Consider the following 22123-nt stretch of genomic DNA (forward strand, 5'->3'; position numbering starts at 1 on the left):
CTTCACATTTCGGTTCAATATGCCTTGGTAGTTGTGAATCACAACTTGTGATGATCCATAATTCCGTCGACCAATTCATGGTTTCCGCTTCCGGAAGAGGGGGGAAGCAGCCCCACACCGAACGCTTCCACCATCATATTTCATAGTGGGGTTCAAATTTTACATTTAAGAGCCTCTCCTTCCTTCCGCCACACCCATTTGACCCGAAAATGTTATACTTGATCTCTTCCGACCATAAAATATTATCCCAGAAATTTTGGTTTCGATTGACTAATGCAAGTCATTTCTTGAGATTAGCCTAATCTTCTTACTAGCTTTGAAACTCTTCAAACCTTCAGAGTTCAATTCTTTGGCTATTGTTTTATAATCAGGTTTCTTCCAAGTTTCATTTTCAACCTGACCCTTGATCTTAGAAATGGACAACTTGGGATTCACCTCGATTTTCTAAACAATATCACGCTTCTCTCGAACGGAAAATTTTGGCTTTCGACTTCTACCTTACTAATTTACAATCGACCCAGATGATTTGAACTTGGAAAGTATATATTGTACCTTTGTGCGAGGAATTTTGAGCATAGACGAAATTTCATGTTGGGTTTTCCTCCCATTTTCATCGCCATTATGATACTGAATGACCAAGTTTCAAATTCCGAAGGATGTCTCATTTCGCCTCATAGGCATTGCCTATTGAGTGTCAGAATTAAGAGTAAGTCCAAGCCAAACACGTCCCTTAACTAAATAAAAATATGAAACACTCACCAATTCCGTAAAAATTGTTTTTCAACAGAAGCAGAAAAACGACGAACAATTTTTCCCAACTTTATTTCGATGGTTCGTTGGAAAATCTTTGTTTGCCCCATATTAAATTATTTTTCGAAATTGAATTTCATGCATGTTGTTCCTAGTTAATTTATCCATTAATTACATAAATGTTGGCCGGAATATTGCACGCAGTTTTCCAGCGGCACAATTTTTATCAAACGGCGTTGCTTTGGACGAGCAATAAGTCCTTTGAGTGAAGGTATAGAGTAGGTCGAAATATTTGTTTATTTTTGCGTGCCACATGAGGAAGAGCATGGTTTGTTCGTGTGAACTTGTTAGACACTAAATAAATTTTTGTATTTATTTCTCTAAATTTGAGGTTTTCAGTCGGCTCACTTTGCTTTCCCCACATTATATTGTGAGCATTTCCGGTACACCCACATTTGATAAACGAGTAGGTTACACACTTCAATAAATCAATCAATCAATGTTTACGAAACTTGACCCCTTCTTTTTTCTTCTTAAAATATTTTACGATACTTAGGATACGAAAATATTTGTGAATACCTCATTCTGTATCTAATTTGGTCATTCGCTAACCAGTTTGCCTATCATCATTTTTCGATCTGACTTATCGTCTTGGCTGAAACCTTGTGAGACCTTTTAGACGGGTAGCAGAAATGCATTCTTAGGCTGCACCGGGCCCCACTTTAGCATATTTACACTCTTAGCAAAACGGAGAGAAACGGGGAGCCCACATGACTTAACCAAATTATGATAATATTTTACCCCACATTGTGATACATTTTCCCCACAATGTGTTAAATCCTCACTATCTAGTATTGGGCGGTTTCCACATTGTCTCTCCGCTACAACCAAGCCGTGTCAAATCATCACAATCCGGTTAAGTCATATATACACCCCGGATTGTGTTGATTCGGGTAAAAATTGTTAAGAGTGTAGATTTGCTTTTTATCACGGGCCCCGCTTTCCGGCCTCACCTTAGAAAAACGGATTCACTCATGTATGCTGCAGTAAAATGGAATACATTTGTCGTATATTGTCCTAAGTTTATGATAGATGCCATTATCAAAATCATTATAGGACTAACCAACCGTTCCAAAAGTAATAATATGCCTACTGATATTATTATTCGTTCTTTGCCAACCTGCGTAATGTTACCCTACTTTTAATCTATTTTGACCAAAATCCTTAGAAGACGAAATTTTTATACATTGATTCCATCAAGCTCTATTAATTAAATGAACATTAACAAAAGTACTGTCTTTATTCATATCACGTAATTTATTTCATGCGGAAATAATAAGCTACCAATTTTAAAATGTTATTGTTTTTTAATCCTTTACAAGTAGTCATAGATACCTTTTATAAAAGTTATAGTTAAGTGACAAGTTTAGGGTGCTCACCCCTCTTGGAGTGGGGGGTGCACTTCCCCCATGGGGAAACATGAGAATGACCCGGGAAAAAAACATAAAAACCATTTGAACACTCTAAACAAAATTTCAATGAATCATTACTGCGCGGAGTGCATATATGACTCTACCGCGATAGTAATGATTTGGTATTAAAACAATACTATATATTAAAAAAAGTAACACAAATTAGTGTTAAAATTATTACCAAAAAGTGTTACTTTATTACTAAATCTATGCCAACATGGTGTAAATTTTTAATTCCGTCACGGTATAGTCATATATCTACTCCGCTTGTTTTTTTATTACCAAGTTGCTAAGAGTGAAATAATTAGTCGTATCCGAATTGATAATTATACTTAATTATTTTTTTCAATTATGAGCTTATTTTTTATACTTTAATTCCTAACCTAGAAGTCCTTTTTTGTAAAATAATTATCCTTCCCAACCCTGTTACCCTTTCCCCATGAAGAATTTCCACCCCATAATTTAACCTCCTTACTTTTTAATTTTTCAATCAATACTTCAATAGTTCTCGATACTGTAGCCAAATCGAGCCCACTAGGTAAAACCGGAGATTCGGTGACATCTCGTAATTCCGACCTTCCCGGTGGTCGTTACGCTGGCAAGCAACTGCGCCAACACGGACATTAAAAATCTGCAAATATCCCAAAACCTTTCTAAAATCAAAACTTGTCAATTTTTTAATAAATAAATAAGTCAATACGTTAAGAAGGCTAAGGCAGCCAGAATGGTGAATGCGTCGATTTCCATCCCCTGCCCCCATCCCCATCCACCCCCTCCTCCTCCTCTACTGGCGGCAAGATTAATTCCGGAATAATCATCATGACTACAAAAATCATAAATATCTCTAATTTATAAAGAATCGATTATCAATCAATCAATAAAAATATAGCCCCTTACCTATCCTTCAACCCATCGATCTTTAATATCTTTTTTATTTTAATTCCAAAGTCAATCGGAAATAGATTTAAAATATTTTTCATCTTTTCAGATTTCAACATTCTGTCAACCAATTCCAGACGTGGATCAAAACTCTGCCAAATTTTTTAATACACAAATTTTACACATTCTTATAAGTCTTTGTCTCATATTATTTATTTCCTCACCTGTGGCTTCCTTTTGTCAGACATTTTCTCAATTATTTCATTCACGGGTACAAAATTTTTCACGAAATTTTTCCTTGAAAATTTACTTGCCAGGGATGAATTCAGCGTCACTTTTTCCTCTTTTTCCCCTATTTCTGCCCTTTCCTCCTCAATGACAAGACTCTGCAAGCGATTCCGTTGGTTTCTCAAAGAAGAAAGTTTCTCCCTCGTGAAATTCCCGAGTGAACTTGTACCCGTCCATGGAAATAAATTCCATCCCAAACTACTCCTGATTAGCCCAAGGCAGAAAAAAATGGAAAGAAATATCGCAACAAATCCATTTCGACTAATTTTCGAAATTGTAAATCCTCCTGGCAACCTTGCTCTGCGAATGAATGACTTCACCAAAAGTTTAACTGGGTTGGAATGGTTCTCAAAGTATGGTGGGAACTCACAGAATAAAATAAAGTCTCGATCCGACATTACCGTTACATGAAAGCCATTGTGTGCACGAGAATCTTTACAAATGATACAATAGGGAGACAGACATTGACACATAATTTCTTTTCATTGTCATTTATCTCTCGATTTCATGGTCTGTATCTCACAATGCAATATCGTTTGGTGTTCATCGTTTATCTTGTTTCAAGAAATATAAAAACGTACATGTAAGGCAAATAAATACATAAAACAGAGTTATCGACAGGCAATGGATAACATAACTTACTTAAAAATCGGTCACAGCATTTTGCCTGATAAGCTTCAATGGACTGCATGGAGCCGGATTTTAAACAGAAACAGAGTTTTGCGATTGCTTACAATTAAATACTTACGATGCAACATCGTTTGGTGTTTATCTACAATTTTAATGGTAATTTAGTAACATCCAAAAATAAGTGGACCCGTATTTTGATTTTTTGATAATGCTCGCATTTGACGGGCTGCAGATTAAAATAATTTGTCAGCTGAATTTTCAGATTTTTAAATCACTTTTTTAATTTTGGCGCGAAATCAGAAAATTAAAAACAAGCATTCTCAGAATTACCTCCTGCATTCAGTAAAACTAAAGGTTTTTCGAATTTCTACAAATCTCAATTTTTTTAGAGTTTTGTTATTATACAAAATTATAAAAATTCCAAAAACTAAAAATTCAAATTAAAAAAAAATTAAAATAGATTTTTAAAAGCTGAGACAAGTAACTCTAAGCAAATACGTTTTTAAATTTTCTAATTTGCGCTAGAATTTAAAAAGTTTTGGCAATTTGAAAATCAAAAAATTCTCAATTTGTATAATAAAAATTTGAATTATTTGAATCTCCCGCGAGGCACTTAACCACGCGAATTATCAAAAGAATAGAAATACAAGTCCGCTTATTTTTGAATGTGAATAAATTAAACTCACAATGGAGGTCTCCCAACGTATGCTCAAAGATTTGGACGAAACTGGTGTCAATCGATCACAAATTTAATGGGTATGAAATTTGCAAATGCAACTATCTGCAAATGCGCAGGTTTGGCGGAAATATTTGCATAAAAGGAGGTAAAAACTCGCATATTTGTAAGGAAAAATTCGAAAAGTGTAAAATTGATGGCATTTTGGGCGCGTTTTCGCCTCTTCGGATGCAAATATCTCCGCCAAACCTGCGCATTTGCAGATAGTTGCATTTGCAAATTTCATACCCATTAAATTTGTGATCGATTGACACCAGTTTCGTCCAAATCTATGAGCATACGTTGGGAGACCTCCATTGTGAGTTCCATTAGGATTTGAGATAAACACTTCACGATGTTGCCTTGTCAGTAAAAGAAAGATTCACCTGTCGCGAGGAGGCTCCTATTTTTGCATGGCTGGGCGGCTGTGTGTCTTTATAAAACTCTTTTTTCATGACGGTAATCCGATTCACAAAAATCTTCGGTTATAAGGACCTACTGGCCCAGTTAGTCAGAGTTTATTGGTGCATGAATTTACATAAATATTATTACTTAAATCATATAAATCATATCTGCCGACGTCATACGCTAAATACTTTTTTTTAAAACTCTTAGGTTATTAAATATGCAACCACATAATGTTCCATCTCAAATTCTGCTAATCGCAGTAGGGACCCTCCCCATACATCCCCTTATATTGTAATTAAGTCTCGAAAAAATTCTTTCAAAATTCAAAAAACTCAGATTGAAGAGACCTGCGAAAACAGAACTTGAAAATCATGTTTCAATCAAAAGTTATAACTTTTTTTAATTAGCGGTTTCTGCTGTTAAATAACATCTGCACGAAATTAGTGCACGAAAATGTTTTGAAACGTTAAATAAAACCCATCAAAAAATCGGAAAAGTGCATGAAAATGCACGAAAATGATTTAGGTGCAAATAATATTGTAATATTTTAATTTTTCTAAATATCTGCTAGCCCAGAGTTGAGAAATCGGTGTGTTTTGTAAATATGGCATTTTATTCATCATTTTAGTACATATTTTAATATTTGAACCGAAAGTCTCTAAAGGTTGGTGAAATTATAACTCGACAACTTTTTATTAGCACTTTACACGGCTTGCATTTTATAGGAAAACAAATCCTTGTTTGAAATTTTGAAATGTAAAAGGTCAAAATTTTCAAGTAAAAATTTTATGTATTCCAAGTTAATAGGATAATTTTTACTAGCGTGATCGATGGCAACTGTGTATGATGAGTACATAAGCTCTGCCTAGAAGGTGTTGTGGCAAGGTTTCAAACCATTATAGATAACTGAATTTTACTTCCCCATTCAGGGTAGTAGAATATAAAATTTCTTAAAAATATGAAATTCTCTGCCGAAATTGCATTTCAGGTATTTTAATGCATTTTTGTGCATTTTTATGTGTTTTTACGCATTTTTGTGCATTTTTATGCATTTGTATGTGTTTTTACGCATTTTTGTGCGTTTTTATGCATGCATAAAAATTATTTCGTGCGAACTAAAAGAAACACTGGTCCCAATAACGAATCATGAGAATTACGTTGCTCTTCAATTATTTGCAAAAATTTTTCCGTGATTGGAACAGAAACTGATGATATATTGTGGTGCACAACACTTTGATGCATATGCATGCCAAATTTCAAATGCTTACGAATACGATGAAATGTAAGTTTCACATTAATTGCGCATTTTTCCACACATTCGTGCGCACGGCCCCTGTTTACTCTGGGATATGCTGCCCATCATCATCTCGTGATGGGGTATAAACTTCGACTTAGCTGGGAGTTCCACACAGACCGAAATTTTTTCTCCTAATATGCGCATGTTTCTATGCTGTTAAATTACACCTGCACGAAAATGGTTTTAAACGTTTAACAAAACCCATCAAAATCCGGAAAAGTGCATGAACATGCACGAAATTGGATTGCGTACAAATAATATTGAAATAAACCGTTGCAAACGAAATGTAGCAAAGGGGTGAAAACACACGTAAATATCCTTAGGGCACACCCACATCGTCTTCCAATACTTTCCCGTCATTTCCCCAAATTGTCTCACATGACATGTCTCATTTCGCCCCGTCTCGCCATAAGTCCCGCGTACTTTGAACGTACACGACTCTACCTTTCGATAGACACCCCACATGACATAATTCAATTTGCCAACATGTGGCGTCGTCTACACGGTCACACGGTCATCGTACGTCAAAATGATGTCGATTTTTTAAATCCGCGCACCCAAAATACGTCTAAAACAGTCGAAACAAAAAATTCGACAAATATTCGACACGGCGTCATTACCATGGCGCCTTGACCTTAATACCGACAATGCCCATCTTCGAACTCATCCATAATTCAAAAATTAGAAATACTTTGGCGAAAACCGCATCTCGATATTCGCATCCGTTCTAAAGTTATCGTGGATACGGACAGACGGACGGACAGACAGACAAGACATAAAGGGGTTTTCACCCTTTAATAATCCAATTTTTCGATTAATATCGATATTCCGTTACCCAGGAAGAACCGATTATAATACAGGGTGTTAATAAAGTCCGATCCCATTTTTCCTGTAAAAAAGTGAAGGCTAGTATAAAAAAAAACTACCCGTGATACTTACAAAAAATGCTCGACATATTTACCTTAGTATTTGGTCTTGTTACCATTTACTTTAACCATGCCCTCAACTCTTTGTTTAAGGCTCTGTGCTAATTTTTCCAATGTGCCTCTGGAAATCGAATTCCATACATCTTGAACTTTTTTTTACTAGCTCTTCCCTCGTCCGGGGTTGTGGCTCTTTGTATACATTTTCCTTAAGTATGGACCACTGGTTCTTCAGGGGATTCAAATCTGGGCCGTTAGCGGCCCACACCCCCTTGCTCCAGACCGTTGAAACTTGCGTCTTGATGAGACTCAAACTCGCTTTTGCTGTATGGGCTATAGCACCATCCTGCATGAAAACTATTTTTCTTTCATTCGGAAATATTTCCTTGTTCCCCATGCTATCGAAATAGATAGGTAATATTTTTTCCATATAATGCTTTGCATTGACTGATTGGCCTTTTGGTATGATATGTAGAGGGGTCACGCAACGTGCACAAAATCCACCCGCTACCATAACTTTAAGCCCGAATTTTGGGATCGCTCTTGATGGTACATCCGATTTGTTTTCTGTCCTGTAACGAACATTTTGTTGGTTCAATTTTGGATATAGTTCAATAATAGATTCGTCAGTCCAAAGGATGTGACTGCGCAATTCTTCACCAAGTCTTTTTTCACTCAAATGGGCACTTTTCTGAAGGAGTTCTTCAAATTTCAGACGGTCATCGATATATTTTTGTGACATGAGAGGTTTTTTTGGTTAGTTTGTAAGCTGTGTGACCCCACTTCGTAGTTTTCACAAATTTTTGCACGGTCACACAGTTAATTTGCTTCTTCTTCTCTTTATAGCGTTTTGAGTCATTTAACTCCCTTGCTCAATTACGTAATGAACTACCGGTTTTCTTGCAAAGTCTGTTTTTAATCATTCTTTTTGTGGTAGGTGACACCTTTCTGGGTCGCCCTGGTCGCTTTTTGTCGTGGACAAAATTTTTATTCTTCCATTTCCAAACAGTTCTGCGGCTGCAGCCCAATTTTTGCACAATTTCTGTAGGTTTAAGCCCCTGCTGATGCAATGTTTGTATCTCAACTCTAAGATGCTCATGACTTACACGTTTAGTTGTTCCTCCCATGGTAAAAATTTGAAATAAATAACTTCACTGGTTCAAAAGTTCCAGCTGAATTTGTAACAACCACGCTCCAAAAAATGCATGGGATCGGACTTTATTAACACCCTTTATATTCCAATTTTATGTTCCAATTTTATATTCCAATTTTATTTTAATTAATTTTAATTCATACAATAAAAATTCCAAACACAACTAGTCTAAAACTGTTTTTTTAGGTCCAGCTAAAAAAAGAAGGAACATGAATGGCACCTAATTCCTTTCTGTTTGGATAAAAATAGCCAATTTGATTTTGAAGACGATGCATTGCAAGGAGTTTAGAACACCTTTTCGAGTTTCTCGAAGGCCTGCTTAGCGACGTGGGGTCCGACCATTGCATTGTTAGTAACGATTCATTACCTGTTTTATGCAACGCAATACGGAAATTTATACCCAATTAATGAAGGGCCAAGAATATCTAAATTTCCTACGAAACTACAGTTCATCATATACAATTTATGCATATGTCACTATTGAATATTCTCCCTACAATATTTTCCACACCGTTTGCAATTTGTGATTCCCCGTGAAAATCTTTAAAATTAAGCCATAGAATTTCCGAGATATAAATATTTATGTATTTTTAGCAAGCCTGATAAAAATCCTTCCGACTTTACTAATTATAACCTTAATGGAATAATGCCTCATAAAATAATTTTAGTTATAATGTTTTTTCTTCTCCAAGGTATGAATGTGACCGAAGTGGCGCACCAATTCAGAAAAACCGACGAATTTCTTGCCACAAAAGTAACATTCATGTTTTTTAGGCTCGTGGCGTCTCCTGTGCTTGGCGAAATTCCGCTTCGAGTGACTCATGTACTCACATTTGTCGCACGAATGAATATTCTCCATGCCCGATGGGTGTATCGCTTCCACGTGATATTTCAAATGAGTGGATGTCGAGAACCTTTTGTCACAAAATGAGCACGGGTAATTTCTCTGATTTTCATGAACGGCGCGGACATGTCCTCCTAAATTCGTCCTACTAAAGAAAGTCATGTGACAGAAGTTGCAATTAAAAATCTCTCGTTCAGATTTTTCCAAGTGTGTCGCCTGGAAATAAAAATACGATTTTTAGTCTTAATTTTTCACAATTTTTATCTCAAGGTACATATTTACTTACCCCATGGTTTTTCAAGTCCTGCCTGCGTGCGAAACTCTTCCCACAAGTGGCATAATTGAAGGGCTTCTCGGTCGTGTGGGTGGAAATGTGGAGCTCAAGGTGTCCCCTGCACACTCTTAGCAACTTGGTAATAAAAAAAAACAGCGGAGTAGATATATGACTCTACCGTGACGGAATTAAAAATTTGCACCATGTTGGAATAGATTTAGTAATAAAATAACACTTTTTGGTAATAATTTTAACACTAATTTAATTCCGTCACGGTAGAGTCATATATCTACTCCGCTGGTTTTTTTATTACCAAGTTGCTAAGAGTGTGACAATTGTAACCACTCAATGACAAATTTATAACCACGGCGGCAGAGTCGCATACTTTTACTTTTTGGTTATAATCGTAACCCCATTTCTAAGAGTTAAGGATAAATACTTTTCCGCCCCACGAAATTATAAATTCTATAAAAAAAACCCTAAATGATTTAATAATGTTCAATGTTAAATTAAATTATTTAAACACATTTTTAATCCATCATGCACCCTGGGGAATCTAATCTGGTAAAAATCTCTTCACTGCATTTCAAAGCACGACAAGTAAAAAAATACAGACACTATTATTTCCACCGTGTAAAAACCTTTTTCCACTTCATACGAACTTGTTTATTATTCATCACCACGTTTCTAGCTGGAAAACCAGAATGCTAATGTTTACCAGGTATTCTCATCCAGGTTTCTAAAACACCGTGTTGCTTGTGTAAAACTTGTCCAACCGTGGTGAAAATTTCACCAAATTGTCGTGTCATCCTCTTTTTTACTCAACCGTGGGTAAATTTTAGTTATTTTTATTTAGAGTGTAGGTACATATGCAAATATGTATATGCAATAGATCGACACCTGACCTAACAAAAACACGTAAAACACTGCTAGGGACCCTGATTCTCATTCATTGAACTTGACAAATTTCCTGGAAATGATGCCTATCAATCCTTCTATGTATATAAAAGGAGCAAATCGATATAATCATGGTACTACATATCTAAGCCGCATTGGAAACATTTTTCATCTACATATTTACTTACTCCGACAGAAATTATGAAGACGGCGACCATATTTTTTGCAGCTCTGCTCGTTTTAGGAGGTTTGTCTACATTTACTAATTTTTTACTGAATTAATCAAATTTAATTTATATTGAGCGTACTCACGTCAACCTTCGCATATCTCGCAAATTAAGCATAGCAACATAACTTGCGAAGATGTGCGAGAGTTCGCAAAAATTTTGCTGGAAAACCATTTTTTTACAAATTTACCCAGAAATTGAGCATGTTCTTATTTCGCAAGCTTATTTCGCAAACGCATCCTCACCATCTCAAGCAAGAGAAATTACAGAAATCCATGGAAACAACGTCAAAATAGGTATTCTTAGTAGATTTGCGAGATATGCGAAATTTCCGAAGTCGTATTTTGCGAATCCCCCCACGACACAAATATTTTGATCTTCGCAAGTTTGCTTAATGAGTTGCGATGCGAAACAAGACGTTGTCGTGAGTATGTTCATTATAATTTTAAAATGACATGTCGCACTAACAGTGTGTGCATTATTGGGGCGTATTTTGAACCATTAGACTAATTGCAAATAAAGCTTATAAATATAATAATTATGAGATATTTCAGGATTTGCCATCACAACGGTTAAAGCCCAGGGAACATATCTCGACGCCTGTAACGAAGTTTGCAATCGGTCTCCACCCGAACGGAAGGAATGCTGTCGAGCCCATGGATATCGGTTGGGTAGAAGATTCACCTGTGTTGAGGGAAGAATGATTTGTTATTGAAGGACAAAGTGGTTTTTGGCCCAACTATTTTGGCCAAAGTCTAAAAAATCTGAGCGTGATGTTTTTCTTGGAATGTTTCTTTCTTGGACAGGGAATGCATAACATAATTTACAATAATTCGTCGCAGCATTCCAGCATTTTGGCTGATGGGCTTTAATGAAATGTTTGGAAAGGGATTTTAAGCGGAAACAGAGTCTTGTGACTGGCTTACAATTGAATTCTTAAAATGCAACATCGTGAAGTGTATATCACCAATCTTAATGAGACTAATTTTAATTTGTTCACATCCAAAAATCAGCCAACATGTTCTTTAAATAATGCGCGAATTTAACCGCCCTTCGTTTGATTGAAATAATTCTTCATCTGAATTTTCAGATTTTAAAATCACTGTAACTTTTTTAATTTTGGTTCGAAATCAGAAAATTAGAAACAAGAATTTTCAGAATTACCTCCTGGATTTAGTAAAAATAATAAGTTTTGGAATGTATACAAATCACAAAATTTTTGCTATTATCCAAAATTACAAAATTCCAAAAACTAAAAATTCGAATTTAAAAAAATTGAAAATGCATTTTTAAAAAGTGAAACAAGTAATTCTAAGGAAATACGTGTTTAAATTTTCTAAATTGTCCCAAAATTCAAAAAATTGAGCGATTTGAAAATCCCAAAATTCGGCAAAAGAATTATTTGAATATTGCACATATTTATTTATAATTTAGATTTGAAAAGAAATACCTACATACTAAATAATTAGGCTTCATTCATATTGGGAAGAAATATATATGTAGTTTTAAGACAGCTACAATATTAAATAGGTCAATACTTTAAACACAATTGTGTCGACTAAATTCTGGGTATGTTTATAAACACATAAGGTAAAAAAAAGGTTAGGTTTTACGTCCGCTTATGGCTAACAGCTCTTGCAGGCTTTGTTTAAGAGAGGGTGATCAGGATAGGTAGATTTTAACTAGGTAGGTAAGTTAGGTTCCATTCAGACAAGTGCAGTGCACACACAACACTACTTACATATATAGTCAGTAAATGGAAATCCCCTGGAGGAAACACGTGTTAGTCGATTAGCATGTACCGTACCGGAGTATGTACACTCTTAGAAAAAACCCACGGGGTAAATGCACTTTCACACCATACGAAGTAATGTTTACTAAATTCAAGGTAAGTATAACGCTAAATTTACTAAGCATTACTTCGTATGGGGTAACAAATGAATTTACCCCGTGGGTTTTTTCTAAGAGTGTATCCAAATGGGAGCCAGCATTTGCCTAATCAAGGCCCTGTCTATCCCCAAGCAGTCATCTTTTCCAGTACGTTAACCTGTGATTATACCAAAAAACTCCAGCCTCCACCCCCTTTCGAACTGGACACCAATTGTGGAAAGAGATGGATGCTCTAACCACTAGACTGAATTCCAAGCCCTATAAGCACATATGGTATGGGCATAAACACAATTTTGGTTCAACTGGTAAATTTTGAAATTCGAAAACGCGGCAATTTCTTCGCTGTTTTTTTCAAGGTTTCATTTTCTTATACAAAATGGATCAGTAGCTATTACAAAGGATCCGAATTATGCAAATTGGTAAAAAAAAATAGCCGTTCTACTTGTTTCCTCGGCAAATTTAAATGCATTGTAAGTGTAATCCACACAAAATAGTGAGATTTTCAAACCACATCCATCACGAGGGGTGTCGCCAGTCATAATACGAATATACTAAGTAACACATAAAGTTACCGAAATTAATTGTGTCCTTAAATACAACCCTAGCTTATGAGTTTTTATCAAAAATATTGTTGATCTTTTGATGAAAGAGACTCGCATTTTTATTATTTTGTTTATTAGACAGCCCCCACTAACCGGGCTCTAAAGACTAGTACAATAAATAAGCAAATTTTATTTATGAAACACCTCCATTCTCACCCGGCACGCAACCCTCCTCCCGTCGTTGTTCGTTATACGCTCTCGTTCTCCCAAACATCGGGCAAGTCCACAACCCGCAACCCCCATGACATCCACAACTCCCACAACCAGCACAAGTATTCGAACCACCTTTTCCTGACCCCACAATGAGCAGGACAATGAGCAGGATAACCAAAAAGATTAAAATTACCACCACATAAAGCAGCACTGCGGCCAAAATGTAATCTTCTTCGGAACATCGTGTCCCATATCTATTTTTATCCCCAAATATAATTCCACGAATTAGACCGATCCACAACATTTCCAAAAGTATCGTCATTACGACCGCAACACCTAGGATGGTACCCATTTCTCTCTCATTTTCTACACGAAAAGCGAAGAAAAGAAGGACCGCAGTTAGTACGAGGGATAGCGTGGAGATCAGGAAACCAGACAAGAAGGACAATTCTTTCCGAGATTGTAGACAAAATAGGAGCACTGACAACGTGCTAGTCACGATGAGTCCGGTCGGGAAGAGTACGGCGTATTTTATCCTACAAAGTCGGCACAAAACAGAGATTAGTGTGATAAAGTAAGACTTCATTTTAAGCAGTGCTTCGTTTTAGACATGGCCAGTATCCAAAAGTGCCCAAAACTAACTTTAATGTGGCAACATGAATTGTAGCAGTTTGCCCCATTTTTCAATTCAGACACTTTTTCACATTTTGAACACTTTTTGACACATTTGAATCAGAGGTCGACGCCGCCGATCTCACGCCGCCGCGCCGCCGAACGCCGGTAGTATTTTTGACGCCGCCGCAGCCGAAAAATTTGATTTCCTGTTCCTTCAACATTGGGACGCCGCGCCGCGCCGCCGCGCAGCCGAAAAATCACCCAAAATTGGCGCCGCCGCCGCCGAAAATTTGTCGGCGTCGACCTCTGATTTGAATTGTTCTCCAAAACCACCCTTGGACAGTGTCCTGTCCAAGATGATTTAAAACTAGGCGAAACACTCATCTTTTAACAAATGTACATTCCCACTACACTTACTCCACATAAGACGTTCCCACCCCTATCGGAAACGTAGTTGCCATGGTCACGACCACTAATCCGATATAATTTATCGGAGTGGTTTTCATCCGCTCTGGCTTCACCAGGATGAAGATGATCAAGCAAAGGTCCAAAATCACCAAAGGGATTGATACGTAAATAAATGTCAAATTACGTAGCGCATCTCTGACACTGTCTGAAAACGTCACTAGCGTAACCACCCCAAAAGTCGTCACGATTTGGAGTAGGAGAATGGAAAACACTTTTCTGAAAATTAAACCAAAATTAAATCTCTTATAGTCAATAATTTAAATTAATTATTACTTCATTTACCGGACGAATCCTTGACGAATTGAGGCCGTGGAGAAGACAAAGCTGTCTTCCAAAGTGTTCACATCTACCTGATAACTTTTAGGAGGTGTGGAAGATGGATTTGAGATCCTTGGATCGTTTTCAACCATATACATTTCTCCACTAGGTTTGTAAGAGACCATTTCCATGTCGTCACAAAATTCCAGAAACTTATTTATTTCCAATTATTCAACAAATTTTTAACTGACGGTGGACGATTTAGGCGTACTTTCGAACTATTTTGGCTGTGAAACAGTTGTGATAAATCCTTTACGCTAAGTTTTGTGTAGATTTGGGTGAGCTGGATGTCTGGTAATTATTCACACTACGAGGATTCATCATACATGTATATTTCATATACTGTGTATCAATAAATGTAATCGTGGCGTAGAGAGATAATTTTTTTGGTTGTTCTCATTTATGCCCTGATAACAACGCCAATTTGTATACTGTTTCGTTTACCTGGATTTAATCTACACAGGATGCTCCGCGTATATAAATAATTACAACAAATGTACAACTTGACGTCACTTATTGCGACGTAATCTGTATTAGTCATTGATTTGGGTGTATATATTTATTAATTATGCAAAAATGGTTCACGAAAATATGCGAATTTTTTTTGAAAATTAAATATTATGTTTAATAATAATAATAATAATGAAATTCATTTTCGTGATATTCAACTCCAATAAGGGGAAGCTTGGTATTTTGCAATGTAATTGTGGTGGGTGCTGACGTGGACCCGGTCGTGCCAAAATGGTGGTCGGGAAAATCTGCTAAATTTTACAAAATTAAATGAGTCGGGGTCGTGACTTCGTGATAATTGGAGCAGTGTGGGTAGTGCAACTTCCAACTTCACATTATGCATATGTATCACTAGCGGAACTATAGATTCGGGGCCGATACGTGAGCTGGATTTGGGGGTCTATTTTTTTATCGATTTTTATGGATTTTGGAATGTGGAGCTTTAACACCTTGACGACGAAGTGTACACATTTTTTGTGTTATTATTGTATTTTCCGTTCACGGCGACATACGTAAATTTGTGTCGTATTTTATTTTTCCGTTGACTACGAAATACACAAATTTTTTTCGATACTTTTCTCTTTTCCTAAAATTTGTGAATTTTCCCTGTACCGACCAATTCTAAAAAGTGGATTTTCGTGTTTTTCGTCAAAAACTCGAATATTGCAAACTCGTGGAAAATGTTAATCGGTTGCTATCGGGTATAATTAATAATAATAATAATCAAAGTTAATAATCAAATCAAAATCGTTTAGAAGTGAAATTTTATTAACAAATGAGTACTGTCAAAGAGGTTAACGAATAAGTCTCGGTTTTTCTTCTTTTAATTGTTTAGTTAACACTACTTACGACTAGTTTTAGGTATCAAATATTAACAAAAATACGAAATGGAAATTTTCAAATCAAGTATTTCACATTTAATTATAATCTGTTAGTGTGAATCAATTAAGTTTAGTTCAGCCATTTTTTTTATTAAGACCAATTATATACTAATAACCAAGACTAAAATTTTACTCTTCGGGCTTTCTTTCTTGCAAACTCGTGGACCAATTGTTTTCCCAAAACCACTTTGGGAAAAAAATTGCAAAAAGAATTGAATTAAAATTAACATCCGTCATGCAAAAACCAAAATGAATGCGACATTTAATTTATATCATTAATTTAATATGCGTGCCTCCACCGAATTTTCGGATTTGTTTACAAATGAAACCAAGGCAGTAATAAAATTTGAGGAATTTCATAATAACTGTAAATTGGTAGAACATATCATACAATCGTCACCCAAAGTACACTCAGAGCAAAAAGTAAGCAAATTTGCTACCGGGCGGTGTCTATATATGACCTCACCGGTTTGGTAGCGATTTGCTACGAAATTGTAGTAAATTTGCTCCCACATTTTGTCTCACCGTAACAGCGCGGTAGGGAAATACTAGAACATAGTAACATATTTACTACAACTCTGTAGCAAATCGCTACCAAACCGGTGAGGTCATATATAGACACCGCGTTTAGCGATTTTGCTCTGAGTGTAAAGATTTTCGTGGACATTTCTTCATGAGCATATTGGCGCTCTTGGTAATCCACAAGGTGGCATAACTCTTGATCCCGAGCAGGACGGGGCAGCCCGCATGAGTAATTAGGGGATCCAAGTCCTCCGCATTTGATGCATAGTTACTCCTGAAACGTAAACAGATCGGATTTAATGAAGGAAAACCATAATAATGAAATTGCGTTAGGGTTTTGCTAAACATTACCAGAATAATGCCGAGCCTTTCGTTGGACGTACCGCTACGCCAAGATTTGTAAAGGCGGTGATCCCGCCGACGTCAATGTCGCTCAGCTGTGCATATATTAAGTAAGGAATCGTTAAAACATTTTATTAGGTTTCGTAATTACATTTTTTAATTCTAAAAGGTGGTTATTTCGAATTGTTTTTTTTATTACTTTGAATCATTCAAAGCAATACTAATTTGTATTTTTAATTTAGAATAGGAACAACTGATTACTTTTAGAAACTGGTTCCCAAACACGCCTTGTAAGTTTTTCCAGAATTCATTAATATCCAAACTTGATTTACATACTGATTATTCGAATTTAGGTTTGATTCCGAACTTCCATCCCTAACTTAAGCCCACTAGGAATGATAATCCGAAGTGGGAGAGTTCTAAATGGGTATGTTCTTACATAAATCAGCATTGTCTTGAGTCTGTCCACATAATTAGTCTTGTCCCAGGCCAAATCGGGGTCATTTTCGTCGTAGTGTCCAGCTGCATCATTGTGCGCCCTCAAGCCCCCACCTGTTACGTTTAAATTAGATAAGTTAATCTAACCAACAAACAATGGAACATTTTTTCAAGCTACACCGGGGTCAACTAGCGAGTTGTGTCAAAAAATCACGCCAAAAATTAGGGGTCACGTGGTACTTATCCTCCCGTTGAATGGCCCCTTTAAAGAAAAATATTGGGGTCAAAGTTCACACGAGCGCCTTGGTTTTCGCCCCGTGGAGGGAGAGCAAGGGAAAATTTCCTCAAAAATTGAACTTTATCGCGAATAATTTTCTTCAGAGGGGCCATTCAAGAAAAAGATTAGCGTCATGGGACTCCTAATTCTTGGCTGGATTATTTGACATAATTCGCTAGTCCATCCCGGTGCAGGTTTAAAAAATGGTTCCATTGTAAGTATAAATATTTATCAGCAAAATCAAAATCCAATTTATTTTCGTGAATTTTCATACCCGTCGAATAAAGTGAGAAGCGTACACTTTCGGATGCATTCACTCCCAGAATATTAAGTCCCAACAATAACTCAGCCCTCCTTTTCAGTCCCCATGCCACTGGTTCAGAATTCTTTAGGACTGCTGGGAATACAAAAATTTCTCAATACAGATTGACATAAAATGTAGATTATTACTTAGATGCAAATGCTGCTATATTCTCATCACTGCTGGCTTCACGCCTTGTAGCAGCTAAACCAATTTTGTTGAATGCTACCCGGTTAATTTCATCGACCTGGGAGTTGGTAAGAAAGGAATGGAAAATGGTTAAACCCTCTCCTAATTCTTCCACTCTGACAGGTTGGATTAAAAAGTAAGAATTGGCGTCGTGGTCAAGATAACATCGGAGTTTTGAGCGCACCGCATTTCCCTGTTTTTGACGATATAATTAATAACTACAGCTTTATATTATTCATTCTTATCATCATGCATTCATAAGAACTATTCATTAACAAATTGTATGTTTGGTTGTACACGTTTTGCATATCATTAAACGAAAGCTGCCAAAATATGTTCAAACCTGAAAATTGTTGCCCTGACATAACGCAATTGTGTTGTATGGTTCCCTCTTTGCCGCGCCGGTATCTGGTATCGTTTTTATTAACTCACTTTGCCCCAATGCCATTGAAGGTGGTGGCATAGTAAGAAGTTCCTGGAGGCTCATATTCCAAGCTTTGAAAGTTTGTGGATAGATAAACATGTGCCTCTGTGCCCTGCAAGACAAATTAAATCAAACTTAAATCAAAGTTTGGATTGAGCCTTCCCGGTATTACGAAAGTTGTTTAGGAGGAGGGAGGTAAATTCGATATCAGATATAAATCGATTCAGGTTGGATTGAAAAATATTGGGTTTTTGGAATATCCGATGAAAAATACAAATATTGAGCAAATTCTTATTTTAAATTTTCTGAAAATCTGAGATCTGGGAGATATACGCTAATCGTTTTACAAGATTATCAAGCCACACCTTTTAACCTCATAGTTTGTGTCGTGTTCAACCATCAATGCGTTTGTGGCCTCTAGCAATTCAAAGTCCGTAAATCGTTGCTCCCTTTTATTGGATTTATTGGTGACTTGAAGCCATTCCAAAGCGAAAGAGTAGTAACCGCCGTGTAGAGCGGACTGAGCAATTTCCATGGAATGCGCAGCGGTTAAAGTTACTCCAGTATGTACACCTGTGAAGAAATGGATTTTGGAGAAACAAGTTGTAGCAATAAATATTTTCCTGGTTAATGGATTTATGCATGACGAATGAAATTAAAAATATTTAATACTGGCCTGAAACGATTCCTTCCGCTAAATCAAATGCACTTAACGAATACGTGTACTGGAGATGGAGAAGTGACAAAACGGCTTCATTTTTATCCTCAATATTCACCAGTCCCGCGATTGTCGTTAATTCTATATAAAAATAAATAAAAGTTTGTCAAAATTGCATCTACGTTTATTGAAATAGGAAATACCATCCAGTGCATATTTAGAAAGCTTAGTGAGGTCCGGTCCTGTAAGTAGTGCCAGCCGTCGGACGAGGCGATAAATATCGAGTGGATTTCCCTCAACGGGATTAAGTGATTTTTGATGGTCCTCGTAGTCTTGGACGTACTCTCGGATAAGGGCCAACTGATCCTCGAGGGCCTTGGTGTAGCGGGCAATGACATGTGGGATAAGGGTGTCCTCCAACTTTTTCAAGTGTCGCACATAGAGTGGGGTTATCTGGTGGAACGAGCTTTCACACAGAATTAGTACCGGAAGTGTAAAGAAAATTAAATTTGTAATAAAAACTGCCATATCTCTGGTGTGAAACAGCTTAGTAGTTTCACTGCCACTCCGCAGATTTGTTGTAATTTAGAAGTTAACAAATTGAAATAAAATCGAAAGTTAAAAGAACAATGGATCTTAATGATAACAATACCAGATGGATTTTCTATTCCAATTTCTATTTCGCGTTTGTATAACACAAGAAACAATGCAAGCATGCAAAACCCATTATTTTTTTAAATTTTGGGATTGAATTAAATTATTTTGAGATTTTGATTGGAATTTATGCATGCTGGTATCTGTACACTAAGCTATTTCCTGTGGTCCTGGCACCAAGTTAGTTTGTAATTTACTCTACTAAACTCCTGCCAGTCCTGCTGATTGATAAGTGGTTTATGAGGTACTCATGACTAACAGCAATTTACAACAATAATAGGACCTCAATGCCAGAACCCTATTTGATTTACGCTGATGATCTGGCCAGTGTTTCTTTTTAGGGGCAGAATATTATTATTATGCATGCACCATGCATAAAAATGCCTAAAAGTGCATTAAATTCACAAAAATGCATAAAATAACAAATTTGGCATACGAATCTGATTTTATTCATACGCAAGTGTTGAGTTGTCCTCATCATTGCCCTAAATTGAAAACTAAAACCAAAGGTTGCTAAAAATTAAATCGTTTTACACAAAGGAAATTGACGAACAAATTTTGCAAAATAGCAGAAAATTGCTTTAATGAATTAAATATCTCGAAAAAATGTAAAATTACTGCTTTATGAGCATTTAAATTTTTCTTATGCATTTTTAGACATTTTTATGCACTTCTGCGGATTTTCATCGGGGGCGTTTTTAACGTTTTGTAACACTTCTATGCAATAATATTTTTTGATGTTTATGATGTTTTTTAACAACAAGAACACTGGATCTGCCCAACTTTACTCGTAAAGTTTACGAGTAAAGTTGGGCATCCGACCTATAGGTCGGATGTGGTAATTGTTAAGGTTATGCAACTGAACATAATGGAATAAAAAGGTTGAGAAAACAACCCTCAGCAACTTCTCGCAAAAATGAAACTCAAAGAAATAAAACTTTGAAGAAGAAGGTAAATAAATACAATGAAAATTCAGGGCTGTCCGTTGAGAAGTCCTGATAAAAGGATTTTTGTACCTTTGTACGGGTAATATTTATTTGTTTAGTGCAGCCCAGTAGATAATAATACGATGACTCCTTAATAAGTACCTAGAATTTATTTTTCCTTAAGCAACCAGAAGAAGTTATTCTAATTTGTTCTGTGGCATCCAATTTTCTTCGTATAGACTCTGGGCAGTTATTGAGGAGCCCTCGTGTGTCATCCAAATAGTATGTAGGTCTTTATTCGCTGGAGTATACATAAAGCGTGTTCGCAGAGAATGCATTTTTCCATTTTACAGCATCTTTTAAGCAGAAAAGCTTAGCGACCAGCGCGTTACAAACTTGTCCCCCAGCTGAGATTTAATAAAAAACCTAGCTTGTCATCTATATTATAAAGTAGGGTTGGTCTATCCGATCCGAGAATATCCGATCCGTCGGATCGGATCCGATAATCATCGAATTCTCAATCTAATATGAAGTTTGACATATCTGCTGGACAATTGTTGGCAAAGACAAGAAATGATGTGTTCCAACACTCAGACTCCAGCATTATTAGCTCACCCTGCGTAGCAGAGGAGCTATTGAATTCCTCTTGTCCGTCTGTGTGTTAACGACTCTATTGCATCAATTGATGCTAATTAAAGCGATTTATTGACATTCGTGGCCGACTTATTAGCACCATTGGTATCGAACAATCGGTGACGCAAATAGTGCCAAACAATTGAGAACATAGATGCAAAACGCACCAAAAGTGCAGAAGAACCGGAAGAAATACCTATAATTTTTACTTCGAATTTGTCAAGATTTGATATCAAAATCATGCCTCCTTTTACCTCGTGTATTTTCCACCATTGGTGCAAAATCATATTTCAATTATGTACATCTTTTGTCCGCTTATTATCTACCATTAATGCAGAATTATACCAAAATTGTGAATCTATTTTATCCGCCTATTCTGCACCATTGGTGCAAAATAATGTCAAAATAATTATTACAGGGTGAGCTACTTCTAACGTTACTACGGTTTATTAGCCCGCTCTGCGTAGCAGAGGAGCTATTGAATTCCTCTTGTCCGTCTGTCCGTCTGTTTGTCTGTCTGTCTGTTTACAGCCCTTATGTATTAATTGATGCTAATTAATATGCC

General features: G+C 36.5%; 2 protein-coding genes and 2 long non-coding RNA genes across 4 annotated transcripts; all 4 read right to left on the reverse strand.

The window, feature by feature from the left end:
* Nucleotides 1-2500: 2500 nt before the first annotated feature.
* Nucleotides 2501-2991, reverse strand: LOC118435679. The gene is made up of 2 exons (XR_004834961.1): nt 2923-2991; nt 2501-2853 (listed from the first exon to the last, which is right to left on the reverse strand). It is a non-coding gene; the product is annotated as an uncharacterized LOC118435679 (long non-coding RNA).
* On the reverse strand, nt 2989-3702 carry LOC118435678. The gene is made up of 3 exons (XR_004834960.1): nt 3326-3702; nt 3120-3253; nt 2989-3045 (listed from the first exon to the last, which is right to left on the reverse strand). It is a non-coding gene; the product is annotated as an uncharacterized LOC118435678 (long non-coding RNA).
* Nucleotides 3703-13300: 9598 nt separating this feature from the next.
* LOC110850108 lies at nt 13301-16625 on the reverse strand. Its single transcript, XM_022097590.2, has 3 exons — nt 14768-16625; nt 14435-14701; nt 13301-13938 (listed from the first exon to the last, which is right to left on the reverse strand). The coding sequence occupies exons 1-3, from the start codon at nt 14932-14934 to the stop codon at nt 13383-13385; spliced, it is 990 nt and encodes a 329-aa protein (XP_021953282.1). The 5' UTR covers nt 14935-16625; the 3' UTR covers nt 13301-13382.
* Nucleotides 16626-16821: 196 nt separating this feature from the next.
* LOC118435918 (prolyl 4-hydroxylase subunit alpha-2-like) lies at nt 16822-17661 on the reverse strand. The gene is made up of 4 exons (XM_035852443.1): nt 17652-17661; nt 17498-17610; nt 17068-17153; nt 16822-16990 (listed from the first exon to the last, which is right to left on the reverse strand). The coding sequence occupies exons 1-4, from the start codon at nt 17659-17661 to the stop codon at nt 16822-16824; spliced, it is 378 nt and encodes a 125-aa protein (XP_035708336.1).
* Between the last annotated feature and the right edge of the window lie 4462 nt (nt 17662-22123).

The sequence above is a fragment of the Folsomia candida genome, unplaced genomic scaffold (assembly GCF_002217175.1).
Source record: "Folsomia candida strain VU population unplaced genomic scaffold, ASM221717v1 Fcan01_Sc005, whole genome shotgun sequence".
NCBI classification, from domain to species: domain Eukaryota; kingdom Metazoa; phylum Arthropoda; class Collembola; order Entomobryomorpha; family Isotomidae; genus Folsomia; species Folsomia candida.